We start from the raw sequence: 14,910 nt of genomic DNA on the forward strand, positions 1-14,910 counted from the left end.
TTTAGCAATGTTAGAAAAAAGAATTATATAAAAATGCATATTCATAAGCCACCTTTCTCTTACTACACTAAATGCATTTGGGTAGGAAAGTTCTGAAACATGAATATCATTTTAATTTTCTGGTTTTGACAGAAGTGCTTGGTTTCTCAGTTGCATAATTCCTCACTAGAGCAGATTATGTAATTACATGATGTGGAAAAAAACACACAGATTCCTTTACACTTTTTTCAGATTTTTTACGCAGTCAGAAATTTGTCAATTCTTTCTGAATTGAATAAACATTAGAAAAAAAAACACACAATAATTTTAATTTTTGTACAAATGTCCATTGAGTCTTCTAGATATGATTCCTCAGATAGTCACATTTCAAACATATTTGTGAATTGCTTAATATTATGCTTCTATGTCATGTTTTGGATAAGCTGGGAATATATGTTTAGTTATTAATAAAATAGGTAATAAGTGCATTGTTCTGATAATTATTATAGCACTATAATCAACATATTTAGCTCATTTACACTAAATGAATTAAATGGTTACTTTTCACAGAAAGTAAGAATATTGATACTTAAACAAAATGACTTTTTTACATAAGAACAAAAGGGCATTATCTATACTCAATGTCAATCACTTTACAGGTGAAGATCATTTTTAAAAACGCTTTTCTAATGAATTCTTTAATACATAAACAAAGGCAGCCATTCCCAAAACCCTGTCACAATGCCCTAATCAAGTGTGAGATATATAAGCAGCATATTCTCATTCAATTGTGTCAAATATTACATGAATTAAGCATCATATAATTGGAGAATAATAACTAGAGGCCTGGTGCAGAAATTTGTGCATGGTGATCAGGACCAGTTGGTGGGGGGAGGGCGTCTGGCCATGGGAAGTGACTGTGTGAGGTTGACCAGCACCCCCTCCCCCCCCCACCATTGAAGCCAATGAGAAGGCCAGCCAGCTGAGAGGTGGGACTGAAGGAGGTTGGCTGGCCAGGGGCAGGGTCTGCAGGAGGTTGGCCAGCTGAGAGAAGGAAGGACTGGGGGAGGCTGACCAGCCAACCCTCGCCCTGAACAAGGCTCATTGGAGGGCTGGCTGGCTGAGGGGAGGGACTGTAGGAGGTCGGCCAACCATGGGAGGTTGGCTGTGGGAACGCACTGACCAACAGGGGGCAGCTCCTGTGTTGAGCCTCTGTCCCCTGGTGGTCAGTGTGTGTCATAGCAACCAGTTGTTCTGTTGTTCTGTCACTTAGGCTTTTATATAGTTTTTTTTTATATGATGACTTTAAAAATTCATTAATTCACTCAAAAGACATTACTACTTATTTTGAAATTTTTCCTAATATTAGTATTAGGAAATGATGACTGTCAAATAATTAAGTGATTTTTATCAAGACCAAAAAGTTGATTCACATAAATGATAATATTATTGCACTAAAGGCCCAGTGCACGAAATTTGTGCATAGGGGCAGGAGTGGGGGGGGTTGTCCCTCAGCTCAGCCTGCACACTTTCTAATCTGGGATCCCTCGAGGAATGTCCAACTGCCCATTTAGGCCTAACGGGCAGTCGGACATCCTTCTCACAATCCAGGACTGCTGGCTCCCAATTGCTCGCCTTCCTGCCTTCCTGATTGCTCCTAACTGCTTCTGTCTGCCAGCCTGATTACCCCCTAACCACTCCCATGCCAGTCTGATTGATGTCTAATTGCTCCCCTACCAGCCCATTTGTCCCCAACTTCTCTCCTCTGCTGGCCTGGTCACCCCTAACGGCCCTCCCCTGCAGGCCTGGTACCTCTCAACTGCCCTCCCATGCAGGTCTGGTCCTTCCCAAATACCGTGCCCTGATGGCCATCTTGTGTGCACATAGGGCAGGATCTTTGACCACATGGGGGCAGCCAGCTTGTGTGTTGGAGTGATGGTCAATCTGCATATTACTCTTTTATTAGATAGGATAGAGGCCTGGTGCACGGGTGGGGGCCAGCTGGTTTGCTCTGAAGGATGTTCTGGATCAGGGAGAGGGTTCCCTTGCGGTGTGGGGCGGTCTGAGCGAGGGGCCTGTGGTGGTTTGCAGGCTAGTCATCCCCCCCCAGTGACCTAAGCGGAGACCCTGGTATCTGGGATATATTTACTTTCTACAATTGAAACTTTGTAGCCTGGAGCAGAGCCACGCCTCCTGCTTGCTCCATGGTGGCAGCTGTTTCTGTTTGGATTTGTTTACCTTCTATAACTGAAACTTTGTAGCCTTGAGTGGAGGCTTAGGCCAGCAAGGGCAGGCAGAAACCTTGGCTTCCTTTATTGCTGGGGAACACCTCCCTCCTGCTCTCTGTGGCTGTAGGCATTTTGATTGGGTTTATTTGCATACTCACTCTGATTGACTGGTGGGTGTGATAGGTGGGCATGGCTGGAGCAGAGTGATGGTTAATTTGCATATTACTCTTTTATTAGGTAGGATATTTGATAAGTCTATAATAATGGTAATATATCCAAACTTTGATGGTAGCCATAGAAGCACATATAAAAATGATGTCTGTCTAAATCTTTAGGACCAAATATAAAGTTGAAAAATTCACAAAAACAGTCAATTCTATAGCTACAGTATGAATGACAACTTGGTTGTTTGAGTGTTGTTCAAAGAGCTGGCATTCTGATAGTCTGAGTATGTAAAACTCAATAGTGCTGGCTTTAACCTACAAAGTCTGCTTAAAAGTTAATTAGATGCCAAGAAATAGAGTTTAAAATACTATATAAATTTTCATCACACAAATGTGATCCAAAAATATTTTTCTTTAATAAAGATTTCATATGTGTTTAATGGAAAATAATAAAAATGTTTTGTAAATAGTCCAGTAAATACATTTTTACTATTTATGTTTCAGATCATATAATTTTTCTTCAAAATCTGTACATATTCTCGTGACGTTTTCAAAAGTAAGTCTTGATATGAATTTGACTGATCAACTGATCCTATAGGATAAGCTCTATAGGATTCAGATTCAAATTCAGCAGCATCTGGAAAAAAAGAAAGAATTATATTCTTTACCTAAACTATAACTAAATAAAAGTGTTAAGAAGAATAAAAACATCTATATGATTACAGTACATAACACAAGATTACTATGAAATATAATTTTCCCATGGTTGCACACTGAATTGGTTGATATTGTGGCTATGAAAGTTTCTAGTTATCTTGTCTTTCATTCACTTATTCAACACTATGCACTGAGGTAATATGGCAAGCACTGAAGTTACAAGACAAAGATGACAGAATCGAACTGAAAAGACAGATAAGTAGGCAGTTTCCATTCAGAGTCATGTGTACTGAAGAAAAAATACAAACAGGGCACCATTGGAGCACACAGAAGGGACATCCCAGGTTTGTGTCCTTCTTGTAGGCTTTTTGGTAGAGGGATTTGTAAGTTCATACCTGAAGGACAAGGAAAAACTGCCAGAAAGAGAAATGCAGATGCCAAGATTAGAGGTGAGGAAGATCACTGTAGAATTATAAGTAGTCCAGATTGCCTAGATGCTAGAGCAAAGGGCAAAATAGGGTAAACAGCATCTAGAAATAAGACTGAATTATGTGGCAAGAACTAAATGGATGGTGGTATTTTTACTCCATGCAAAGGAATCTGGGGATTTTCCTGAGGGTAAAAGGTAAACCAATGACAAAGTCAATGACTGGAGATCTAAATGTCGCCCCTCGGTTATAGCTATATGAACTGTAACTGCTTAACTAAGTATCACATCACTAGAGAAAACATGAGAAGTGGATGAAGCCCAGTTATCTGACAGTTTCAGTGTGTAGGTTGACAGTTCCATAGGGATGGCAGAGGAAAGGAAGGGAACAGCCAGAAATGAAAAGAGATACATGGACTTTTGAGATTTTAAAAAATCTATGGAAAGTGATGAATAAATGCAGAATAAGTGTATTCTTCCTTATGAATATTTATGCTTTCACATTTTCATTATGTATAAGAAAACATTTAATGTAGTATATGTTACCCAAACATGAAAACAAATGCCACTTACTATTCACAGTTTATTTCAGAAATCAATGCTATCTAAATTTAATTAATAAATTTTGGCAACATACCTTCTTTTAGTTCTTTAGTTAGAGTTTTTTCAAAGTCCTGATGCATCTGAAATAATTCAAATATTTGTTGTATTTAAGTAAAACATGAGACATTATTATAGGAATGATAAACAGCTTATGAAAAGTATCCTTTAGAGACCAGACCTAACTTGGGGATTACATAAATAGAAAAATAATCACATAACTAAAATAAAATAAATTCTTATTATAATTTTAGATAATGGAAAACAGGAATGTGTACTAGTAATGCTATTTATATTAATCTGATAAAAAGTATAATTAATAATTATCTATTGAATAAACATGATCTCACTAGTACAGAGAAGCTTAAACTTGTCAAGCCATATTTTACACATAATGCATAACTTTGAAATTCTTAGAAAAACTTCCCTTTATAAAAATTTAATCAGAGAATTCCTGGCAAGATGGCAGTATAGGTAAATGTGGTACTCGAACCCTCTCACAACACATCAAAACTACAACAAAATTACAGAACAACCATTATTCAGAACTGCCTGAAATCTATCTGAATGAAAGTTTCTCCAACTAGGATTTAAATAAGGCACACTGAGACTGGTAGGAGGGGAAGACAGTGGAAAGAAGTTAGTCCCACACCCACATATGAGGATAAAAATCAGCAGAGATATCTTGGCTGCCAAGGTCCCCTGAGGAGTGAGGTATCCCAGCCCTACACCAGGTACCCCAGCCCAGGGTTCAAGTGCCAGGAAGAGAAGTCCCCATAACGTCTGGCTATAACAACCAGCAGGGATTGTGGCTGAGGGAGACTGAGGGCTGCTGGAAGTCCCAGGCAATTCCTCTTAAAGGGATCATGCACAGACTTACTGTGGACTCACAGCCTCTGAGCTCTAATGCTGTGGCAGCAGCTCCATACGAGGAGGAACTGAATTTTCTGGCATCAGGGCAAGAGCACAGCTTTCTGCCAGACAAAACTGCTGGCAGAGGCCATTGTTCCTATTCTAAGACCCACCCCACCCCCACTGGCACAGAGAGGGCAGGCAGGCGTTATATCTGAGGCTCCATCAACCAGGCTTGCACTATTTGTGTGCCCTGGTGATCCACTGAAACTCCCCCAAAACCAACATGTGGCGCCACCCAAGCTGTTCCCAGTGGCTTTTCCATATGAATACTGTGTCTTGGTTTATACTACAAATTTTTCCTAAAATCTTTCAAACAAGCAGCATCTAGCCTCAGTGTGCCATGTATCTCTTTGTTAAGTGACCCCCAGACACAGTACTAGCAGCAATCAGTATTAGTTCACAGCCTGGGCACCTCCAAACCCAGCCATCTGCAGACTGCTTTGTAACTCATGCTGTGTTGTCTCAGGTAGGACATGGGTGGCAGCTAACCTTAGCCAGCACCTCCCAGAAGGTCCCAGAACCAGCAAAACCAGTGAACAGCTTCAAAGCATATCGAAGTACCACCCAACCACCTCCACAACTGAAACACTAAGGAGGTGGACTCAGCTGGCACCAGAGCCCCGAGGAAGTTAGATCTGCACAGTAGGGGGGAGGGGGCCTATACAGCTAATCCTTCGTGGTGGTTGGTGGTCACAGCCATTCCTTGCAGCTGATAGGCCAGAGGGTAAATCGCTCCCACTTACAGCAATCAAAAGCCGACTATAACAGGAGGGTATACATAGCCCGCAAAAGGAAGGGGGATGCACCAGGAGGGCCCAGCGTGTGGGATTGAGGAGGCTCTGCAGTTGGGCCCTACAGATCGCCCACTACATTAGGCCACTCCACCAAGCTTGGGCGATGTATTGATAGCACCTCTATCTAGTACATAGACACACAAAAAAGGAGGCTACCAAAGTGAGGAGAAAAAAATCACAAATGAAGAATAGAATAAAACTCCAGAAAAAGAACTAAACAAAATGAAGATGAGCTATCTACTAGATGCAGAGTTAAAAACACAGGTTACAGGTTGTTCAATGACCTTAGGAAGAAGATCAACAACATAATACATAGAAACCATAAAAAACAACAACAACAACAACAAAAACCACAAAGAATATGCTAACTGAAATGAAGACTAATTTAAAGGAAATGAACAGTAGAGTAGATGAAGCCAAGAATAAAGCAGAAAGTTGATATACAAGGAAGCAAAAAAAAAAATCCAGTCAGAACAGAAAAGAAATTTAAAAAAATGAAGATAGTGTAAGGAGCCTCTGGGACAACTTCAAGCCTACCAACATTCACAACAAGGAGTGCTGGAAAGAGAAGAGACAGAACAAGAAATTGAAACCTATTTGAAAAAGTAATGATTAAAAAAACAAACAAAACTCTAACCTGGAGAAGGAAATAAACATACAAATCCAGGAAGAGCAGAGACGCCTAAAACAGATGAACCCAAAGAGGCCCAGAGCAAGGTACATCATAATTAAAATGCAAATGTTTAACATCAAATACAGAATCTTAACAGCAGCATGAGAAAAAAAGCAGTAGTACCTACAAGGGAGAGCTCCCACAATACTACAGTTAATTTCTCAACAGAAACTTTGAAGGTCAGAAAGGATTGACACGAAAATATTCAAAGTGATAAAAAGCAAAGACCCATGAAATGTTAAAGGGTGTCTTTTAAGAGAAGAAAAAAATATGAACATATAAATGGCAATAAATACATATCAACAATTGAATCTAGAAAACAAAGTAAGTGAACAAGCAGAACAGAATCACATTCACAGATATAGAGAACATTTTGATGGTTGCCAGATGGGAGGGGTTGGGGGATTGATAAAATAGGAAAAAGGATTAAGAAGTACAATATATATTGGTTATTACAGAAGAGTAACGGGGATATATAGTACAGCATAGGGAATATAGTAAATATTATAATATTCTAATAACTATGTCTGGTGTCAGATGTGTATATTTATCAAGATGATCTAAGTTATATAATGTCTAAGCACTGGGGTGTACACCTGAAACTAATATAATATTGTATGTTGACTGTAATTAAAAAATAAAAAAATTATTTAAATTTTTAAAAAGTAAAAATAAAAATATAAAATTTTAAGTTTAATCAGTTTTTTAATACTTTAATGGCTTTTACCTTAAAATGAGCTTTCTATTCTTATACTTTTAAAAATTAAAATTTTAAGGTATATTCTATGCTACTGATTTTTCAATCTAAAATGATGAAAATGGCACTGTCAAGGTCATGTGAAAATTCTAGTGGCAAAAAAAAAAAACACCCACAACCCACACATAAAACTATTTTGCTGTCTATATTATGACTGAAACATTGTTTTATTCATATGGGCACAAAATATTTCAGAAAATCTTTAATTTTAGGAACAAAGAAACCAACACAAGATCCTCTCCGGACAAAACTGGAATTACTGCTAAATTATAGAACAATCATCTTGAATAACCAACTGAAAAGAAGCTGAAGAGAAGTTTTATAACCAAGTACTTACAAAAGAAGCCATACTGAGACTTCCACTCACCCTGGCCTTTTGCAGAGGGAGGGTATAACAGACTGCAGTCATGTGATGAAGCCTGGGAATTGTTCTGTGGAGGAGCTGAAGGGACAGCCACTAGGCTACCAGTGCTGAGTCATTTTCCCATACCAAGGATGTCACCTTTCATGTGGCATCAGCCTGGAGGAAAGCAATGACCCCATCTTCTGGACTCCCTCTAGTCCTAGCCTGGAGCTTATACCCAGAGGCTCTTTCAGTGAGTGAGCATAACAGGCGGCCTGCAGACTGAGGCAGGCCAAGGAGGATCTGATGCTTTGGGATTTTTTCTGACATGCACGTCAGACAGATGCTGATAAAAGCTGAACATGATGAGTAGCTTTGTCATTCCCACATACACACAGGCCCAGCGGAGGCAGCCAGAAACTATGCATCACTTATAGTTGCAAACAGGTTGTTGAAGGACAGTCACAGGCAGCTTCTTACATTAGCATGTGCCAAACTCCCTCCGAAGAGGCCCTGAACTAACACACCCAGTGGCTAGCTTCAGACAAAATCAGAGAAGGATCCAATAAGTTTTACAAGCAGCATATTCAAAGGGAGATCTTGGAAGGCACTAAACCCTGCGGAGGCAAATTCTGCTTCTTACAGTCAGCACCTGCACAGCAGCTCACAAACCTTGGTTGAGGTTGAGCCTCACAGTTAGCTAGCCTGAATTTATTCCATGCACAAACAGGCCAATAGCAACCGAGACTCAAGTATAATAGCAGGGCCCACATAGCCTACACAAGGAACATTCCTGTAACAACAAGTTCAGGTGATCAAGGAGACTGCACCTCGGGAACCCACAGGACACCTACTACATAAGACTGGGAATCAAAGAAGATCTAACACACAGAAAGAAACAAAGAGGCAGCCAAAATGGGGAGACAAAGAAATATGATCCAAATGATAGAAAGAAAGCTAAATGAAATGGAAGTAAGCAATTTATAGGATATAGAGTTCAAAATAATGGTTATAAAGATATTTAACAGCATGAAAAAGGACAGAGATATCATAAAAAAAAAACCAGTCAGAAATGAAAAATACATTATATGAAATGATGAATACACTGTAATAAATAAATGGTAGCTTGGCTGAAGCAGAGGACCGAATCAGCAGTTTGGAAGAGAAAGTAGAAAAAATACAATCAGAGTAGCAAAAAGAGAAAATGATGACCACACAACACCTAGGTTTTCTTCTTCCTTGACTTTATACTTAATGTACATTGCTTAAAACAACCCCTACTTTAAAGAGGGGAAAAGTTAGATTTCATGAAGAAAAATATAGTGAAGCTAATACCAACAACAGGCATAACAAATAAATGTAGATGTTCATTTGCAACTACAATGAATAGCCTAATTCATTGAAAGGCTACCATCAAATTATATTTGACTAGAGGCCTGGTGCATGAATTAGTGCATGGGAGGGGTCCCTTGGCATGGCTGGAAATCAGGGCCCCTTGGGCTTGTCTCACCCAATTCCAATCAAGGCCTATCAGGCTGGCCTACAGGGGAAGAAAGAACCACAGGAGGTTGGCTGTGGGAGTGCACTGACCACCAGGGGCAAGATCCTGCATTGAGCATCTGGCCCCTGATGGTCAGTGTGTGTCATAGCAACTGGTCAACAGTCTTTTGGTCACTTAGGCTTTTATATACACAGTATAGGTTACAGGTTGAAAAAATAGTGCTGCATTCTCTTTTTGAGACCAATGTGACAAACATCACACACACACATTTCCAAAGTTAACATATTTTCAGTAACCACTGATACTTTTAAGTTGAAATTTGTTATCATTCTTATTTTATGAATGATTTTAAATTAAAAAAAATAAATTCTATATCATAAAAAGCCTAATATGCTAAGTGCCCAGTTGTCCGTTCAACCAATCAATGCCAATGATATGCTAAGGCCACTCAACATTTGCGATGATGTGCACTGACCAGAAGGGGGCAGACACTCTGACTGGTAGGTGAGCTTGCTATTGGGGTCCAGATGATCAGGACTGAGGGAGATGGGCTGCACATACCTTGTAGCCCTCCCACGGTCCTTCTCTGGGTGGCCAAACTCCCATGTCCCTCCCCTTGATCGTGCATCGATGGAGTCCCTTGGACTGGCCTGCAGCACTGTCTTGCAATCCAGGACTCCTGGGAGGATGTCAGAGAGCCAGCTGTTTTAGCCCGATCCTGCAGGCCAGGCCGAGGGACCCCACTGGAATGTGAATTTGTGCACCGGGCCTCTAGTGTAATATAAACTGTAATAAAATCAAGGAAGTTTACCCATTTGAAACATTGAATTTATACAACTGTAAAAAGGTTAATGTGCAAAAGAAATATACTTGTTAGTCTGTGAATATTATAAACATACTTTGCTGCAGAATAAAAAACTGAGGAAAAATTTGTTGATCAAGGGGCTTAAAAGTTAAGTACAGAGAAAATGAATGAAAAAGAATAGTAAGAAGTTGAACAATTCAAAAGATAAAATGACTATGAGACAATTGTCTATTTGGGCAAAATGACGTGGGGACATGAACAATTATACAGAGCATATAACTGATACAATAAACAAGTTTATTAAACTTGTCTCTGTCTTGTGAGAAACTAGCATAACCACTGCGATAGTTTGCTTAGAGTTAAAATTTAGAGTAGAGAAGCACTGCCTATTTTTAGTTGAGAAGAACTGTAACTTAACATTCTGCTGAGACAGGCCTTTGGCTGCAGTTGTCCAAGGACAAGGCTAAACCTACAGCCCCAGCAAACACAGTAGCAGTGGAGGAGTGGGGGGTGCAGCTCACACACGAGAGCCCAGCAGGGGTAACAGTCCAGCAGCATTCCATCCATCCTCCCCTCCAAAATCCAGATCCCTCCTCAGCTTCAGTGGTGCTCACACCACCAGACTAGTAGCAGCAGCGGAGAGAAGTCTCCAGCCTCCTGGCCACAGAACAGTGGCCATAGGGAATGAGGCAGCAGCTCAGTGGATTCACAAACTGGCTAGCTTCAACTGGCCACATCTCTCTCCCATGGTGGTGGTGGCCTGAGACCCAGGAAATCTGGACCCAGCACCAGTATCACCACCCTGATCACCCAGGCCGACAGTCCCACAACCAAGGCTAAGCCTCTTACACCTCAACTCACCAACAAGGTAACACTAACAAAGAAAGAAAATGACAACTCTCCAGAAGGAAACTCAAAATGATGGATGTTTGTGATACAAATGAACAAGAAGGCAAAATAGCAGTCATGAAGAAGCTCAACGAGATACAAACAAATTCAAAAGGTAGTTCAATGAGCTCAGAAATAAAATTAATGAACACAAGTACTTTACCAAAGAGATGAAAACTACAAAAAGAATCAAACTGTTATAGCATTCCAATGCAGGAGGAATATGGAAACTTAGAAAGGAAAGTTAAAACAAGGCCAAACATTGAGGGCGATGTGCAGCCAGCTTGTAAATAACTAGCCATTATCTTCCCCAGCCAAGGACACTTGAGAGCAAATTTTTTAAAACCTCCCTAAGGAGAGAATGCAGAAAAGGTGTGGAGGGAGGAAGGAGGAAGGAAAAGAGGGCAGTTCTATTCCCTAAGCAGAAAAGCCAGCAGTCTCAAGGCTTGGCAAGATAAAGTTCTTCTCATGGGTTCCGGGAAGGCCACAACAAAGTAAAAAGGGACATTGAGAATGAACCTGTTGCAAAATACTCAGCAAAGGAATTTTGAAACCTATAGACAGGAGGGTATGTAACACCTCAGACCCCCACCCAACTCACTCTTCTGATTAGCGGAGAACCCATCTGCATTTCATAAGCCACATGTATAGGCTTGTTTGCTTTGCTTCTTTAATTTGCTTTGCATGTTTTAGTTACTTTAATAAATTGGCTTTACACAATGCAATCAAGGTCTCTCGTATTAATTCACTTATATGAGAAGACAGGGATTGAGGCTGCGGACAGCCCTCTCCCACTGGCTTGGGGCTGTCCAGTAACACCTCTCTGGTGTCTGTGAGAGGTGCCTCTAACAACACAAATTCTGGAGCTAAAGAAATCAACAAATGAGATGAAGACTGGATATATTAATAACTACGACACACAATGAAAACTAGTTGCTATTTCAAGACTCCCTATCACTGCCATCTTAGTCATCAATCATTCAAGGGTTAGCAAGGTATTCAGACATAAGTGAACTTCATTTTAAAAATTCACAGATAAAAAATAAATTTAAAAAATTTAACATTCAAATATTTTCTTAATTTAACTATATAGAAAACGTACAACTGCTCAGCAACACATTCGATAAAAATTGAAATAAAAATGCCATAAGTAAAATAGCAATTAAAAATGTTTTCTCCCTTAGATGACAAAATGTTTCAATTAATAATAGAAATTAATCCTTTCAGAGTTATAAGTTTATTTAATTCATAAAAGGATTTATCTCAGTTTCTTAAATAACTACATCCATATATGGATAAGTGCTTGGATGTCAATCATTCACTTACACTTAGGGGTGAAAAAACCAGGGTGCAGCAAAACTTTAATAATTGTTACGAACCATCACCAAAATAAAACCCATTAGAAAGTAAGTTAAAGCATCATTAGGCAATACTATTTAATTTCTAAAATAAAACTTTAATGCAGCTTTTCAAGAAATTTAAAATGTATCACTTTAGTCACATTTATTCAATACAGTTAACTATAGGTGTTTCTTGAAAATGAGAGCCCTAGGGACTTAAAAAAAATTGTAAAATTTTTGTCTCCTTTCTACGTAAGCAAAATAATGAAGACTTTGACTTAGTATGCATTAGTCAATTAAACAACTCAGAATTTCACCAAATTAAATGCAAGAATTGTCTCAAAAATCTGAAACCCAAAGGAAAAAAGATAAATAACAAACCTTGATCAAGTAAGCCTCTATGCTGTTGTTTGAAATCCGTGGACTTGAGGTAGGAATCACCACGCTTTCTCTAGGAGTAGAATGTCCATAGAGTACAAAACTATTATTAAAGTTTCCAACACCAGGTGTCTCCAGGACTGGCCTTGTATTAGGAACACTGACTAAAAACCTGTTCTGCTGTTTCTGCAGGAGAAGTTCGGTGCTGATCTCTGCTAGCCTCTCGTTAGTCCTGTGAACATTGAAAACAAATGCTTAGTACTCACCTTTCCCCCAAGTGACTTACATTTTTTTAAGTTGCCACAACAGTAAATGGAATTTCCCATTAAACGAGATTTTAACACTGAAAATGTGTCAGAGCAGACCTACGATAAGTAAGTAAAGGTTCTAAATTGTTCTAAAGAATTACCTGTATGGAATGGGGGTTTCTAACTAACAAGTAATCTAAAGTACAGAGGAGAGAGAAATTACTGTTAGTGATGTAAATGGCTTATCAAATAATACATGCTGCCTTTTGGAAGGGTTATACTCAGAAGATTCTCAAAGATGTCCTTGGACATATTTAGTGAACCAATTTAGATATTAAAAAAACACACCTCTCTAAAACACTGTCAAGCATTTGCTTTCATCACCCTTGTACAATACACTCATTATCTTGGGGATTTTAACCATTTTGCCAAGGCAGCAGGGGTCCTCAAACTTTTTAAAGTGGGGGCCAGATCACGGTCCCTCAGAGAGCTGGAGGGCCGGACTATATGAACTACTAATTCCTACTGTAACACCTCGGCTGCGCTCACTGCCCAAAAAACCTGGCGGGCCGGATCAGACTCCTCTGCGGGCCGCATGTGGCCCGCGGGCCGTAGTTTGAAGACGCCTGATAGAGCAACAACCTCTAAGGCAGAACAAGATAGCCAAGCTCAGTGGTTCCCAATCTGGGGCACATGCCCCCAGGGGGGCAATTCGAGAATGAATTATTAACAGTGAATTTTTTGCATTTCTTAGGGTTCCAGGGGCCTCATATATAGTAAATAATTATACATTGACATATGTATGCATTTCAGTTCTCTACTTGTATATTTTGAAACTTTATTTGCTATTTTTTCATATCACTTCATATTATTATTTTTAACAATTTCTTAGTGTGATTTCTTCAATACTTAAACTGTCTTTTCATTCTTTTATTTTTCTTATTTTTCTTTCATGGATGCCATGTTCTTTGGAAGCTTGTTTAGACCAAATTAATGGCCTTTTAGGCTTCCTCCACGTGAATGTGAGTTAAAGTTTTGAATAAGATTATATTATATGTCATGGCGGGAGGGGGGATTTTAGAGATGCTTAGGTGGGGCATGGCCAAAAGAAAGTTGGGAACCACTGGCCTAGCTGGTGATCAGAATGAATGAAAACAGCTTTGGGGGCAAGCAGCTTATAACACCGTTATCAAGGCATTAGAAGTGGGATCTGTCCTTTGTCTTCCACATCCCCCTCAGACAGACCACCTTATTACTTTTAGCCTTTGTCAATTATACTGCCCTTCACCCCTATGCTAATCTTTCCCTTTTACCACATATATCTCTATGTAAGGATAGTTTTCTCAAGGTGCCCTTCAGTGATAATAACAAAGAACACAATCAAGAAAGTAAATTTACCAAGTGCCAGAATGTTCTGGTATTTAACCGTTTGGGTTTAAGTTATTAACTTAAAAAAAAAATAGTTAAACTCGTTATTATTTCTATTTAGGGGAATTCTGACAATTTTATAATAATATTGCTGTCTAAATTATAAAACCTTCAAAGCACTTAGCTTAAAGACTAGTAGATCAGGGGGAAAAAAACATATAAAAAATGGAGAGATGCAAACTGTTCTGAACAAAGATTTGAAGGATAAGTTCATTCAGTAACATTTTCCAAAATTATATTACTTAATTAGTTTCCACATTCTACTAATCTCCTGAACCTGGTTCAATAAAAATTATGCTTTAGAAACTAACTGAGGTAAATTTATATTCTCTGATCTGCCCTTTGTCTTTCACACCTGTGTTTTGACTTACTTGTTTAGTTGATTTGCCAATGATTTTCTACCTTCTAATTCTTCTAGGTACAGTTGCTTATATTTTCCCAAATCTATTTCTTTAGAATCTTGAGACGTTTTCATTTTGAAGAGTTCATATTCCAGATCTTTAATTCTGAGTTCCAACTGACTTCTTATTGAAGTATTATGATTCTCTCTTAACTGCTCTAGATTTTCTTGAGAAGCTGCTTGTGTCTAGAGCAATAAGATGAATATATATTTATAAAATAAGTATAATCTGAAGAGTTATATTTGTTTCCTTTAATTTTGAGTCAATGATTAAGGGAGCATCTTTAAACATGAAAAAAAGCTGAAGTTTAAAAAATTTATTATCAATGTTAACAAAGCTAAATCTACATTATAAAAATAAAGTCTTGTCTCTCTTTAAATTATA

The 14,910-nt window shown here is 38.8% G+C and overlaps 1 protein-coding gene across 10 annotated transcripts in view; it reads right to left on the reverse strand.

The window, feature by feature from the left end:
- Positions 1–2,588: 2,588 nt before the first annotated feature.
- ANKRD26 (ankyrin repeat domain containing 26) overlaps positions 2,589–14,910 on the reverse strand; it is an 86,659-nt gene continuing 74,337 nt past the window's right edge. For 5 of the 10 annotated variants that reach the window (XM_045585865.1, XM_045585855.1, XM_036453166.2 and 2 more), the window contains 4 exons: positions 14,497–14,711; positions 12,453–12,681; positions 4,093–4,138; positions 2,589–3,008 (listed from right to left, as the gene is read on the reverse strand). In XM_045585865.1, the coding sequence (XP_045441821.1) occupies positions 2,872–3,008; positions 4,093–4,138; positions 12,453–12,681; positions 14,497–14,711 (627 nt within the window). In that variant the 3' untranslated portion in view covers positions 2,589–2,871. Of the gene's footprint in view, positions 3,009–4,092; positions 4,139–12,452; positions 12,682–14,496; positions 14,712–14,910 lie in introns of those variants that run through there. The other 5 variants (XM_045585866.1, XM_045585860.1, XM_045585854.1 and 2 more) reach the window with 2 other exon arrangements.

Source organism: Pipistrellus kuhlii, unplaced genomic scaffold, assembly GCF_014108245.1.
Source record: "Pipistrellus kuhlii isolate mPipKuh1 unplaced genomic scaffold, mPipKuh1.p scaffold_m20_p_1, whole genome shotgun sequence".
NCBI lineage: Eukaryota > Metazoa > Chordata > Mammalia > Chiroptera > Vespertilionidae > Pipistrellus > Pipistrellus kuhlii.